Source organism: Penicillium macrosclerotiorum (genome assembly GCF_028827735.1).
Source record: "Penicillium macrosclerotiorum strain IBT 26536 chromosome Unknown utg000003l_segment0_segment0, whole genome shotgun sequence".
Taxonomy (NCBI): domain Eukaryota; kingdom Fungi; phylum Ascomycota; class Eurotiomycetes; order Eurotiales; family Aspergillaceae; genus Penicillium; species Penicillium macrosclerotiorum.
Window position 1 is genome coordinate 2,467,386 of NW_026643083.1, and position 12,774 is coordinate 2,480,159.

The 12,774-nt window shown below is 51.9% G+C and overlaps 4 protein-coding genes across 4 annotated transcripts; all 4 read right to left on the bottom strand.

Annotated features, from left to right (window-relative positions):
* Positions 1-263: 263 nt before the first annotated feature.
* Positions 264-2,069, bottom strand: N7462_003788 (Carboxylesterase type B; the record flags this gene model as incomplete). The annotated part of the gene is made up of 1 exon (XM_057075514.1): positions 264-2,069. One exon carries the CDS (start codon positions 2,067-2,069, stop codon positions 264-266), a length of 1,806 nt encoding a protein of 601 aa, XP_056935019.1.
* Positions 2,070-2,770: 701 nt separating this feature from the next.
* On the bottom strand, positions 2,771-4,119 carry N7462_003789 (uncharacterized protein; the record flags this gene model as incomplete). The annotated part of the gene is made up of 2 exons (XM_057075515.1): positions 2,771-3,856; positions 4,081-4,119. 2 exons carry the CDS (start codon positions 4,117-4,119, stop codon positions 2,771-2,773), a joined length of 1,125 nt encoding a protein of 374 aa, XP_056935020.1.
* Positions 4,120-5,218: 1,099 nt separating this feature from the next.
* On the bottom strand, positions 5,219-6,010 carry N7462_003790 (uncharacterized protein; the record flags this gene model as incomplete). Its single annotated transcript, XM_057075516.1, has 1 exon — positions 5,219-6,010. One exon carries the CDS (start codon positions 6,008-6,010, stop codon positions 5,219-5,221), a length of 792 nt encoding a protein of 263 aa, XP_056935021.1.
* A 5,128-nt stretch (positions 6,011-11,138) lies between these two features.
* Positions 11,139-12,486, bottom strand: N7462_003791 (uncharacterized protein; the record flags this gene model as incomplete). The annotated part of the gene is made up of 2 exons (XM_057075517.1): positions 11,139-11,955; positions 12,062-12,486. 2 exons carry the CDS (start codon positions 12,484-12,486, stop codon positions 11,139-11,141), a joined length of 1,242 nt encoding a protein of 413 aa, XP_056935022.1.
* Positions 12,487-12,774: the final 288 nt, after the last annotated feature.

Here is a 12,774-nt window from a genome sequence, read left to right on the forward strand (position 1 = left end):
TAGAACACGCATTTAGAACAAATGCAAACTCTCAACAAACCGACATATAAGAGGGGCTCTTCAAATCAAGTCCATTCTGATAATATGCGCGGCACCCACCTTGTCTCTCTAAGTTTCTATGTCTGTATGTAACCGGAAAATTATTTAGATGCATTGAAATTTCCAAATAAGATAGGCTACAACTATGGTTATCATTGTCAGTACAGTGCCACGGAAGTGGAGACACAACAACCTCAGCCTCATGTGGATTGTTGCACATAAACCTACAGCTGATCTCTACGAATCTCCGGTGCATTCAAGACCATCAACAGTAACTGATTCCTCACCGTATCCATATTTTCATTGTCTGATCCAGAGGCGTTCTTAGTTCGCCCTGCTCTTTTCAACTCCTCATTCATAACCTCCCATTGGCTATACCGCCGAGGACCCCACGGATCACTCTGGCTTACCACTTCATCTTGGGCTCTTGTTCGGACTGTCCATCCTTGCAACATATCGCAGATCATAATACTTCCCTCTTCGAGATCGTATGGCTTTGCATCGGGCATTGGAGGTAGTCCATTCGCAAATCGAATCCAACTACGTGCCATCTGCTCTGCCTGGCGACGCAGAAAATGGTCCCGATGCGGGGGTAAACGAGCAGTCAGCGTCATGAATTGGTACATGAGCTCAACAAAATGATGTCCCGTCGTGTAGGAGCACTCCCACCCCGGAAACGGATTTTGCAGACAGAATTGCCAGCGATACAGGCGTTGTCGGCCAGCTCGAGCCACCGAAGCGGCGACTGAATGCGTGGGTTCGGAGAAGATCAGGTCTCCGATAAACACTATCGCATGCTGCCAGAACAGGCCCTCATCCATATCCTCACTTATCTCATATGCGTCGAGGACACGCGCAGCGGACTCGTCGCCAAGAAGGGCGCGAACTTGGCCAATAAAAGGGTTTGCAGATATGTCCTTCAGCAGCGAGGCGAACGTAGCGCCCTCGCCCGAGTCGTCCCCTATCATGATTTCGTGGATCCACGAGCAATTGGCCAGAACATCACCTTGGATGGCCCAGTGGGGCCGATGCGGGAAGAATTCACTCTCTGGACCTAGGAAGGGCTTCATGGTTGTTATATTCTTTTCACGAATGAAGTCAATGAGCCGCGACATAGGGGTTTCACGCAAGGCCTCGAGTCGTTCGGCGCGTGTCGCTTTCGCAATACCCAGATATGACAGAAGCTCATGATAGAATAGTTCGAACTCGTCGAATGACCAGCTATTGATGGCATTGGGAGTGCCACTCTGAATAATCACACGGTGGAAGAGAGGCGCATCTGAACAGGCGTGCGCGAAGAGCGAAATTGCTCCCGCCGACTCTCCAAACGCCGTGATATTATCTGGATCACCTCCAAAGCCCTGAATGTATTTCCGAATCCAGAAGAACGCGTTCCGCTGGTCGCGCAGTCCGTAATTGAACGGAGGCTCCCCATTTTCCTTGGCCTCTTCGAGGAGATCGTACGAGGCGATGGCCCCCTGCCAGTTGAGCCGGTATCCTATAGATACAATCACCACATCCATGCCCTCCTGAGCTGCCAACTCGGCCATCTTTGTTGTATCATGCAGGGCGCTCACATGCCCCTTGCCCTCGATAAATCCACCACCGTGTACATACACCAGTACCGGGAGGAGTCTTTTGGGTTGCGATAGGATAGTTTCATGGTCGACATGTTTTACCGGCACCGAGATTGTTAGATTGAGACAAGACAGCTCATCGTAGAGGACTTCCTCTTCACCAGGCACCAGGCCTCCTGTCGCGCTACCTCGGCCCTTGGGCTGTGGCACCTGTGGAGACGCAGCCCCATACTGGGTGTAATCACCTCGAGGCCGATGATCAAAATGATCTGGGATATGGTCGAGGAGTACGCTCTGTTTGAAACGACACGGGATAGTAGCATAGGGGATGGAACGAAAATGCACGATAGGCACCATTACAGATTGGCCATCCGCATGCTTCTGGTCAATCAGGCGGCCGGTAAGACGGCCGAGCTGGGGATGGTCAACGGTGAAAGAGGGCGTAGTTGTCATGATGGTGGATGTCCTGAATTGCTCTTTGCTTTCCCTATGTCGCCTGGATAGTGTCAAAATAGAGGTTGCTCACCATCGAATCAACTCAACTAATGTGGCCGGGTGTCTGCCTAGCGCAGTTATGCCAGAAAGGGAGCGGAGCAATGGCCGTGACGCGGGATCAGCCAGGACTATTGATATTCGAAAAGACTCCTTGTGGGATTGAGGTAGAAGTAAATGATATAAGTTGTAGGAGGATGGTCAATCTCCCAGCAGCACAAATGGCTTCTCAAACCGAGAGTTAGTATGTAGGATGATCTCCCCGTCATGAATGATCTACCAGAGCAATTACAATGACTATTAGGGATTCCCCTCGTTTGACACGCTCTGAGCTCTTGTTTGTGTTGCACTATGGACTTTATGCGTCTCATAGTTGTAATGCAACCGTTCATGCTGCTGGGGATAGCGATGAGATCCATTTCGAACTTGAAAACTCGCATTTGCTCTCTCAATTGGTTCTCTGAATGGCTCATTCGAATGCCCAACATGATCTCAGAAGTTTCAATCGCCTTTCGACTTTTCTTCGTCGCCAGTCTCTCCACTCTCTTCCACTATAGCACAGCCTCGCTTCACTGTATACTACTAGTGTGGATGCGCCTTCTGCTGCTGCTGCTACAACGACTACGATTACTGCCATACTACATCCTGTCCGACCGATACCCTCAGAAGAACTGCACCGCCATCCGCCCGTCGTGGACCTCTCCAGCCTCCATCAGAGCCATCATCTCATTGATATCCTCCAGCTGGAATTTTCTCGGATTCACCTTGGGATAAATTCCCTTTCGCTGTGAAAACTCCAGGCATCGAGTCGCCCCAGCCTGCCCAGCCACTTTGGCTCCAATTATCCTATACAGGACGTTAGTCCAAGTGCGCCAACACCAAAGCAGCAAAGCACCACAAACAAACCTAAACGCCTGTGTCGCAACCAATCCCATCGCCATCGGCACCGGCTGGTCAGGGATCCCAACCGCCATCAAGCGGCCCTCCGGCCGCAAGATCGCAAACGCCGTCTGATACGCCGGCCCTGACCCGCTCGTTACAACCACCGCATCCACCAAACGCCCCCCGTTCAACGCGACCAGCCGCTCCCGAATCTGCTCGCGCTTCAAGTCCCGCGTGTTCAGCACGCCATCCGCACTGCCCCCGTCCCGAACCCCAGCTAATTGCGCATCGTTCACATCCAGCGCCAGCACACGCGCGCCCAGCGCCTGTGCATACTTGGTCGCGATCTCGCCCAGCCCGCCGATGCCCACGACCGCGACGGTCTCGCCCGGCGCAATGGCGGCGCGCTTCAGTGCGTCCCACACCGTAATGCCGGCGCAGAAAATGGGCGACAGCTGTGCGGGGCTGGCGTTGATGTCCGCGGGGATGCGCACCGCTGTCGCGGCGTCGACGAGGCTGTACTCGGCGAAGTAGCCAGCACTGGTGACGCCCTTCATCTGCAGCGAAGGGCAGAAATGTTGGCCGATGTGGCGGCACTCGAAGCACGACAGGCACGAGTTCTGCCACAGTGGCGCGCCGATGCGGTCACCCACGGCGACGCCGTAGGCTGCGGCGTCCGGACCAAGCTCTTCCACGACGCTGATGGCTTCGTGGCCGAGGATCTGGGGGAGCTGGGCGAGACTGGCTCCGCCAGCGGCGATCATGACATCGGAGTGGCAGAGCGAGGCAACTTGGACGCGGACGAGGAGGGCGCGGCCTGTGGGGACGGGGACGGGTACCTCTTCGATAACGAGGGGTTGGCCGGCCTATAGTGGGTGGAGATGAAGAGGTTAGGAGGAGGCTCGACGTTTGTAGTGTGGAGTATAGTGTGGATTGGGAAGGAGAAGTATATCGAACTATCACAGTAACAGTGATAGCGTAGAACAGGACAGAAGTTGAGTGTAGTATATCATGCCATTGTCTCTCTCGTCTTATAGAGAGAACGTGGTTTTGTGGGCTGAGATTGGGGAAGCATCACGGGCATACATACTTCCTTGCAGATTGCAGCTTTCATCGTTGCGGGTGCCATGGTAGATTGATCAGGCGTGACCACGACCTCTGCTTCTTGATATTTGAATACTATGCACTATCGGCATAAAAGCTGGAGTACTCTCATATCAAAGCGCTCTGTGGTTCTACAGTCAGTATTTATACTTGACAGATTCCTGCATAGTGAAATGCGTGACACAAGCACAACGGTACAGCGAGCATAAATGTGCTTTCCCCGCTCGATAAGCCGTGAGTTCCGTCACAAGAGCCCTGTAGCATTCCGTCTGGGCATAGACATATCCTGTCTGGGTGTCATTGTTCTCGCTGGTCATTTCAACCCCGCAGTGGCGCGTGCTTGTCTCTACAGGACTTCGGTCGAGTGGAGAATCAGAGCCAGATCCCGCACTGCAGTCAGATTTATCAGATGCAGCCAAGGCGGAAATAGGCGAAATGTGGGACTATACATGACTCTTAGAAGTGGAGACGAAAGAGGGGAAACACATTGAGGCCAAGTAAAATTAGGACTCAAGCCAGCGGAGAAAGATTGTTTACCCGCAGGACGTGAGAAAGACCGAGGCAGACTTTGACTCGGTTGATTGGCTATTTAAATTGGCAGAGATTGAATCGATAGATGGAACCAATATTAGAGGGTCGATGTCAGGTAGTGCAATTCAAATTGACAGTGGTATCTTGATAGTAAAAGTACAGGACCGGTAGGTATATGACGGTGACTCGATAATGGTACAATGCTTAGCGTAACGAGGAGTGCACCCTTACTCAGATGGGAAGAAATAGAGCCGAATATAGCAGACGACGCATTCTTCCAGACAGCGTAAGGGGATTGCAATCTCGGAAGCAGAGACAGGGAAGGTATTCACATAACCAGATGCGAAAATCCAAACAGAGGCACGATTCTAGGCAAGAAAACAAGAAAAGCCGAAGAAAGAGAGATGAACAAGATAGAAGGGATCAACAAGTGACAAAATTAGCCCAAAGAAAAGGTGATAATACAGGGAATGTTTCTTGCAGCAAAGAATCGAGGCGTAGGCGTGAGAGAAGTGAAAAGGTGAAACAAAAGGAAAATCATATGATACAGAGACACATTGAGAAGAAGGGTAGAGGTCGGGAGTGGACGTTGTTCAGAGCTGGCGTCGCATGCCAACCCGCCCCTGCGCGACGAGGGAGTGCCATCGCCGGTCCAGGTCGGCGCGATTGCGATGACCCATCTGACGCGCGCACTCGTCCCATTCATGCTGGGAAAGACGGAACTTCTCGAGCACAACCTCAACGAGGCGCTGATCTTCCACGTCTGTCCATTGTGACGGAGCGGCCGACTCGTCCGGTTCTTCGATTGAGGGAAGAACGGTATCCGGATCTACGCGCGCGACGGATTCTTGTGCGCGTAGGCGCTGTGCGGGAGAAGGAGGGGATTGTGTGATCGGTGGCGAATGCAAAGAGTAGAAATCAGTGGAGGAGAGGCCAAGCGGCAGGTCGTAAGGAACGTGTCGCTGGCGTTTGGGTGTAGAGATGGGGTAACCGAGGTCGTTATCGTTGTCGTCGTTATCCCACTCGGCGCGACGGCGCTTGTTTGCGCCGCGCGCAGGTGCCGATGGAGGTGGAGGGGGAGTAGATGCGATATCAGTAGGGGGAGGAGTTGGACGCGGCGACGCCGGCCGAACGACTTTGCGCGTCCGTGGTGACCGGCGCGGAGGATTGATGGGAAGAGGACTTTGCAGCCTTTGGGGTTTGGCAGAGCGCCGCGCAGAGGGCGCCGGGGATCCATTCAGAAGCGACTGTAGCGCACGGCAGGTCCCCAGTAAGCCATTACCAGCAGGATATCCTCGGTCTGGGGGAGGTGTTGAGAACAGGCGATTGGGAGTAAAGCGAGACGACCGGCGCACGTCGCATGTGATGGCAGAAGGGAGCAACATGGTGGTGCGATTTGAGGATTCTTGAGTCCTCGGATGCGAAAGCGATTGTGATGACTGTGAGAGGCGTGGCGAGGATGATAAGGGACGAGACTTAAGAGTGAGAGAGTCGAAATCGAGGCGCGACGGCAGTTTGTGCGCCTGGGGTGTGCGATGTGCTGAGATTGCGCCGGAGGCGGTTGCGAAGCGCAAAGACTGAGTTAAAAAGATATGAACGAATGGAAGAGACAGTCCTAGAGATGCGCTTCAAGATCCACCCGGGCCGGGGGCGATGCGACTGGGAGTTGGGGGTTGGTTGTGAGGAGCAGCAGCGGGTGTTGTTGGGGGGTGTTGGTGATGGGAAGAGGGCGGCAAGTTTTAGGGGTGTGTTTGGCGGGCGGGGGACGAAAAAACTCGGTGGGAAAGCCCGCAAACGGTCAAGCGAACATCTCCCGGCGGCTCCACTCTGAAGGAATGCGCTCCCTATACTCCGCCGTCCCAAAGTCTCTGGAGGGATAAAGAAATCGGCGGCTTAGAATAGAATAGCAGTTACTTGGACAGGGGATCCCTGTGGAAGAAATGGGCAGGCAGAGAGGTGTCAGGACAAAAACAAAAACAAGGACAACGAGTGACAAGACGAAGAACGAGTGACGTCTGATGACAAAAAGGAATCGATGGACTCGAGGGCGTGACTCTCTCTCTCTTCCAGCATTCCCGCCGGCCTTCCGTCTCTATTATACTCATCATTCTCTCAGCGCACTCCTACACTCCTACGAGGATGACAGGGCTACCTCCTTCAGAGCTCTTCCAAATCATCCTTTTTGCCCCCCCCCCCTCTTGTCTTCGATTCTCGTGAAACATATACAGGAGAGGGCCGAGGATGCATGATGCAAGGGGTGCACCGACCACCCGACCCGCCAACCGGCCACTAGATCACCAGGGGCAGCACGAGGTCCTCCAGAGCCCCCTGAAACGAGCTGGCCGATGCACAAAGGAGACAAATGAAGGACCCAAGAAGACGCTAAGGGGAGACTAAGGGCGCCCAAAAGGGGGGTGTGAGAGGGTGACTCGACAGGGGACATCCATGGAGCCCTCCGTTTCGCCGTTCGCCATGGAGAATGGAGGCAGCCCACGGGCGATCCTCTTCTACCCAGGTTTGTCCGAATGCGCGCGATGGACTCCATGGACTCCATGGAGTTTGTCGCGACCCGCCCGGTCTGTGCCCGCCAATGGTCTTCGCTGCCCACGGGCCATTGGAGGTGTTGGTGGAGATCCATCAGATGGTCAAATGGTAATAGGTATCAATGGTACGACATCTCAGTATCTGGGTATCCCGCAAATACGGCTTCCTTCCGGTTTGGGTGGGCTGGTAAGATGATCTCGAGTTCAACGTGAGGCCCCCGTTTCCGAGTGCTGCGGGATGTCCAGAAAGTGATATCATGATCACTGCATGGGCCGAAGATGCTCTTCAATGCCATGATGCAATGCAATATCCATGACGTGCATTCTGCTAGCTGCATCGAACCGCCACCCCATGCCGACCTGCAGCGGCCCGCTTGAGAGGGAGACTCGACCATCTACTCGGGATCCTCCAAATCGCCTTGTAGTTCTTGTACGCTGGTATTTGAGCATACTGGTATATGCTCAATCGCAAGCCCAAAGGCCAGCCATTTCTTCGCGTCGCGAGGTGCCCCGTGGGTACTCCGTATCCCGTCTCGTTCGCAAACTCCTGTACTTCCCATCATTCGCCGAGGACTCCCACGGCGACCCGACGCGTTTTAATATGTCGACCGATGCAGTTTAATTACCCTAGTTATCTAGCGTGGAAGGAGGGAAGGTCCAGGGAGACCTCCTCGTCGGCCCTGGGAACATCCTTCTCCCCAGCCCGGGAGGTGGTCACCGTCACCCTGCTTATTCCACTTCTGAAAGGATTGCGAGGAGTTCATACCGGATCTCAAGCTCTCATTCTGGTGTCTGTCACGGTTCAAATTCCTGGTTTCCCATACTTTTACCGGTTATCGCGCGTTTCGAAACAAGACGCGCGTGACGCGTTATGTCGCGTTTTGACGCGTCGGCCAATCACCGCCATTGTCATCTTAAAAGTGGAGCGCCAGTAGCGGAACCAAACGATGTACTACGTACGGGGCATACGAAGCATACGAGGCCTACGGACACCTACGGAGTATGGCCATGGGGTCTACACGTACTCCGTACAGCACTCAATGATTGGCTTGGTGACAATCGAACATGGATTGATGGAGGATGCAAGTATCCGAAGGAGAAAGTATGAGAACTCATTCGATTTCCCTGGAAACCCTTGAATCCTAGAGGGCCAGAGGATCACATTCGATCAACACGGACCGGGAATATACGGACTATACTCAGGAACCTTAAGGACCTATCAAAGGGCCAGTGCGACCCTCCAGAGAAAAGGAAAACAGGGAAACAGGGACACCATGATGGGGTGGACGAGGCCTGAGGGCTATAGCTTCGGACCAGACACCTTCCTAGGCAATTCGACACAAATGACGCCGTACAAAAAGCATGTGGCGCCGGAACCTCGTTTGTCGAATTCTCTGTGGTTGATTCGCTTCTTTGCGATGACAATGTTGATCTAGTGCCTGATCCAAAGCCACGTTGGATGTCGGCCATATCGCAAGTTGCTATCCCACCGACCCACTCTACCGAGTCCTTGCATCCTGCAGCCTCCGGTTGCCCTAGCAAGGTAAGCCGATGTCGATAAGACTCGTGGGTGGACGCCTATCGGGCCAAATCATTCATGGCGAATCTTGGTGGATGTGGTGGGGGCAGAGAGGGCTGGCCCGATCTCCGATCACCAGGGTGCAGTCACCGTCGTTGCTTAGCCGCCAACCAACCCAACGTCAACCCCGACCCCAGAATTGTGATCTAGTTAGGGCTGCATTTGTCCAGTAATCTCACTAACACTAACACCAACCAATCTGTGGCTCGATCTATGGACCCTTTTAGGAACCGTCTTCCGTCGCTCAGCCTCACATCCTCATCCCTCTCGTGATCTAACCGGAATCAGCCCTTGAGGACATTCAGTAGCCAACCATGGTCCTTCTAGCCATGTTGAACAGAACTCATTCTACCAGGAGTTCCTTTCACTTATTCAGCTCTACCCCTCTCACCTCTCCTAGACCCCAACAAACCAACCCCCTCCAAGGTCCAATCTCACGCAAGGGATATCAGAATCTAGATGCAACTATTTCCTTCTCGAAGAGCCCTGATAGGCTCACCCGGCGTGAATCCTCGAGGGAAATGCACAACATTCAAACAGCAGGTGCAGATGATCTAAAGCTACGTTTTTGACTTTCTGTCCCTGATCTTGTTTGCTGCCGTTGCCTGGGCACCGATAAAGTTAAGCTCAGAGCCACACAACAGACAGACTCCTTCTTGGACTGAAGTGCCGGAGCACTACGACCGCAATCAATGCGATGGTTTTCCCCTGTGCAGATCCTGTAGAACGCAATGCAAGACAGTTTTTTTCCAACAGGGCACGAGTTGCAGATCTATTACCCGCAGCCTGAATTGCCTTCGTGCGGCGACGTGGCTGGGCTCCGCTCGTCGTCCCTCCAACCGTGCTTGCTAGGGCTAAAGTCATCTCCTTCATAGGGAAGCCTGTATCCGTTATGTTTCACTTTTTTTCCTTGATGGAGGGCTCTGTGTGACCCTATCTAGCCTTGGCACAGGGCCTTAGCTTACCCTATCGGAGTTTCCTATGTCCTCTTCGATGGCCCTACAAGGACGATGGTATGGGAAGAAAGGGTGCATGATTCAATAATAGGGTAATCAGAAGAGGGCAGCCCTGGAGCTATGAGCTCGTTGATCTTGTTGGAATTGTAAATTGGTCTGTTGATCATTGGGTTTGGGAAAATATCGGCCCTTTGAATCGAGTCTCTTTCTTTGCGACGCCCCTTCTGAGACTGTCTTAGTGGGCTTCGAGCTGATGGTCCACATAGATACTCTCCATGGAAACGAAATTACATATCCAGTCATTGGGATCCCAGATGAGTTTCTTTCTCGGGGCTTCGGGCTATTACGGGTGCTACACAAGCACCGAAGAGTGGCGACAAGAATGATTTTTTTTTTTCTTTTTAGCCCCTCTCCGGGATAAAACACCAATATGACTAGCTGTTTTGTCCCACAGGCCATAGCTGATATCGCCTCTGAGCTCCTTCGCCGGCTCTGCTGGATCAAGATCAACAGCTTTTCACCCTTTATCGAAAACGTACACCCCTCCTTCCCCTCCCCCCTCCCCTTCCCTGTCCACGATCAGCCCTATGATCATCCAATCCCGGTAGCCCTTGGTCACTCACTGCCCTCCTGAGGCCCTTCTTTGTGGCCACTGAGCCCCCTTTAGACATAGAGCAGGACCAACCAAGAGGCTCTAGGTCCGCCCTCTCCTCAAAGGTCAGCTGCCCTGTGTGACAATCAGCCAATGGCCATGGTTTGCCCTCCACCTCTCTCTCCATGTTTGTCTTTGATAAGGCAATGGGATCTGCTGAGCCCCTCTCTTATTCCCACTTTGGGATAACCCTGGAGAAATTATTGACTGTTCTATCTACCTTGGTTGTGGCGGAATGCAACCCTGCATTAAAGACCTATTTCACGAATGAAAGGGCTTAGAGTTGTTAGATGGCCAACCCTCGTTGTCAAGACTTGATTTGCACAGCCTTCAACCGCCGTTTGATAGGGGCTACATTTCAACTTTGTATAATCTACTGGAGGATCTAAGTCCTATTGAATCCCTTGGGACTCATATCATATTCATGTGATAGAGCGTCTTATTGAATCATAAGATCGGAAAGGGAAGTGGGCCCATTTGGTAGCCACTTCGGTTCCTTCTACTGTTTAGTTGAAGATTCGTGCTGGCTGGCATGGGGCCACAATACAGTCTTCTTGAGCTCGTTTACGGCTACAAGCTCAGTAAAGTATTCTAGCTTTTTATCAAATTTATTGAGAATGCAGATCATCTCATTTCTGAAAATTTCCAGGATTGAATCGACCAGAATAAGTTCAGACAAGTATCTGCACATCTGTAGCTTGATCTGTAAAATCATGGAGACCGGAATTGACTGATCCTACCAATTAAATCATTGACTTTCCCTTGATCTTTTGGCGACATAATTCAGCTCGGTGTTAGCTCGCCACCTCCGCTGAGCGAGATAGTCTCCCCTCCAAGCCAGCTGTTATCACTGCTGTCATAGTATACAGTAAAGCCATCACTGTATATATTGCTGCAATCACTATCGTCGCATGAAATGACGGTGACATAGGACGTCCCAGTCACTGTCCATGTGCTATCTGAGTTCACGTATACAGTCGCATTGCCTTCTGTACCTTCGGGGTTGATAGCGCCACTCCAAGAAGTTGAATAGAGGTATATGGCTACTGTGGAGATATCATCGACATATACATCCCCAGTGATATCGAGTTCGGCCAAATAAGCATACAGACCACCTTCATTTGAGCCCGATATCCCCCAGTCTGCGGCGGATGAATTTGCCAAAATACCGGACTTGGTCGAGATGCTTACATTGTCCAGGTAGTAGTAACAGTCGATATTAGAGCAGAACATCACGCCAGCATCACCTCTAGTTTCAGCGACTGAGCCACCATTCACTGTCATTGTAGCTGGGCTACTGAGGCGCTCTCCCGTACCTCGTGTTTCGAAGACGCCGTAAGCAGTTGGGGCTGCACTTATATCTGGGTTCACGAGTGTCCACGAATTACTGCCATCGATAACGCATCCTGAGGCTTCATATGTTGAACCAGTCAGGTCTTCGACGGTAATATTGCCAGTAGAGTACACCAGTGCGGACTTGGCGCCATAAGTGTAGGCAGTCGCAGTCTTGATATAGATAGTTCCCGCATTTGAATCAGTGGCGATTGCGCTCCCGGATGTGTTATAAGTAGTGACCGTCACGTTTTCACCGTAGATGTATCTGCAAACCCCTTTAAGCATGCTTCTGTTCTCACGGTCGCTTCATTGAAACTGCCTTCGTTCATGTAGATCGCAGGCATAGTCGATGAGAGATGGCATCTACTTACCCCCCGGCAGCATATACGCCATGTGCATAGTCTCCCCGCGCTGTTACTTCGAGATTGTATACGTATGCGTAGGATCCATCTTCATAGAGCTTCAGCGGATTGGCACCGACTCCATCGGTTGTAATTGTACAGTCAGTCAAATAGACCGTTCCGGGATCAGCCACACCAATGGCAGCATTGAGGTTGGTGCTAGATGGCGATGTATCATCCGATGCATCTCCAGTCTTGACGATGATCACATTAGTCAGATATGCTACTCCACTAGCTTCAACTAGAAGAACACTTTCATCCGTGGCAGTCGCAGTAAGGGTGGTAGACGTAATTGTGGTGGTAGTCGCACTAACTGTCGTCGCCCCCCACGTCGTTGCTGCCAGAGAGTATTGTGACAGTAACACAAAAGCAAAATATCCTAGAATTAAAGTCATGGTTGCAGATCTCTTTTCTCGCAACTAGATAAACAGTACAATAGATGATATGTTACTAGAGTTCAGTCTGGAAATGGATTGACCTAGAAATGATTATGTTGCCTTAGTGGCCATATATATACTCCAAAATTAGCAAATTAGCAATTGAACCATCATAAAAACATGTGGAGCCGAGATTCTTATATCTTTAAGAGAAATTTGAGCAAGGTAGAGACTTGTATAGGTGGAGGAGGAGAGGGAAGAGGGAATAAAGATAATCCCCTCCTCGCATACGCTAATATGGCAATG